The sequence below is a fragment of the Haplochromis burtoni genome, unplaced genomic scaffold, assembly GCF_018398535.1.
Source record: "Haplochromis burtoni strain Fernald_Lab_line unplaced genomic scaffold, NCSU_Asbu1 Contig_63, whole genome shotgun sequence".
NCBI lineage: Eukaryota > Metazoa > Chordata > Actinopteri > Cichliformes > Cichlidae > Haplochromis > Haplochromis burtoni.
In genome coordinates, this window is record NW_024582424.1 from 2466408 (window position 1) to 2468312 (window position 1905).

At 37.1% G+C, this 1905-nt stretch overlaps 1 protein-coding gene across 1 annotated transcript in view; it reads left to right on the plus strand.

The window, feature by feature from the left end:
• LOC121814586 overlaps window positions 1-1105 on the plus strand; it is a 3335-nt gene extending 2230 nt beyond the window's left edge. The window contains exon 4 of the mRNA XM_042221257.1: window positions 1088-1105. Coding sequence (XP_042077191.1) covers window positions 1088-1105 — 18 coding nt within the window. The remainder of the gene's footprint in view (window positions 1-1087) is intronic.
• Window positions 1106-1905: the final 800 nt, after the last annotated feature.

Sequence of the window (1905 nt, forward strand, 5' to 3'; positions counted from 1 at the left end):
CAAATGATACAGCTTAGCATCAAATTATTACCATTTCTCAACCTAACTTACACATGCATTTGAGATGACTGTTTGATTGTTTCATTACAGTCTTCACACAAACTTCATTATCTGCCCATTTACTCACCTGCTTCTTGCTGCTCTGTCCTCCCCTTCTTCTTTGCACTGACGGTCATGCACAAACACATTTAACTTCAAGATTACATAGTAATATAATCTGATCAGATTATGATGATAATATACGATATAATATATGAGCAGGTTGGGCATTCATATTTGATATCAGTATAGCAAACTGCTTAGTTATGTGAAATCATCATAGATGAATATGGGGAAAACAGAAGCTATACTCCCTTTACAATTTTAGTCGTAGAAAAGAGTTTTCTACAGCCATTGCTCTGTCCCTTTCTCTCCCTCTCTTTCCTCTTCTGTCAGTCTTTGTGCTGTCTCCCAAAAGTTAAATGTAACACTGAAACTGAATTTAAACCCATATAAATTTATACCAATATTCAGACTGAATACAGGCTGCTACTGAACAGAGATAAGTAACACCCTTTGACTCGCTATAACCTGGACCTGGAGCTGTACTGTAAACAAGAAATGAAGCCCAGAATAGGAATAGAAATCTTTTACAAGTAAAATAATAAAGCACATCAGCTCCTTTACTGGTAACTCGCGATACACAAGCAGACTAGTGACTCAGAAAGCTGAAATTAGCTAATAATCTTTAGCAACATAGGCAACATTAGCTAATGTTTTCGATGTGATGAGAACAAATGAGAAAAAGCAGAAACTTTAGTAATCAAAACATCACCCCTGCATTATCAGAACAGTTTGAACTTTTGCTCTATTTCAGATAAAGTGTACTAAATCTGAATCACTGATTTGTGTCATGTCAGAAAGAATGAAGTAGTGCTGGCACAGCCTTCCAACATCTCTCTAGCTCTCATTTATATGTTAAAGCTAGTTACCAGCTACGAGCAAAACTTGGAACCCAAAGCATTAGCAAGAGGTCTCTTTACTGTCACAGGGCTGGGTGTGTGACCCAATGTTTTTTGTATCTTTTTTCCTCTTTTGTCATTTTTAGGAGATAATGTTGATTTAGGATTATTGATTTGTTTACCATGGGTTTATACAGTTCTCACGGCATCGTTGGTAGCACCTGTGTCCAATAAATGCCAGTAAAAATCAAAAACACATTGTGTCTGTTTTTCAACTTGGAGGGAGTTACAATACCTATTTGAATTAATTAACAACACATTTAATTCATTATTTAAATTATGTATTTATTTAAGTCATTTTGGCACTTTGTGCATTCCATATTCCATGGCAGCAGTGGCAAGACCGAGCAAACAGTATAAGCAAGACTGTAGACTGACAGAACAGGTAGTGAGAGACTATCTGATGGCTCTGATGAGGGCTTAAAAAGCAGAGGCAAAGGGAACTAGCTAAGGAGGAAGAACTGAGACTAAAAGATCAGACTAAAGGCATGCCAGTTATCCGGCACAAATGGTTGGGAAAGAAAAAGGAAAGAAGAATACACGGAAAATAGTCTTACAAGAGGTTTCAGCACCAAACCTGAAAAACAAATGAATGCACACAAATTAGGTCGGGAGGAAAGACTGAGACTGAAAAAACAAACTCAGGGCGGACCAGTTATCTGCCACAACTTGTTCGGGTAGAACAAGGAAATAGAAGAGTCTTCTAAGAAGTTTGAGCATCAAACCAGAAAAAGGATCAAACCCACACAATGTACTTTCTGTCAGCAGCACACCTTACTCTTTGAAGTATTCATGAAGTATTCATGTTCCAAATGATACAGCTTAGCATCAAATTATTACCATTTCTCAACCTAACTTACACATGCATTTGAGATGACTGTTTGATTGTTTCATTACAGTCTTC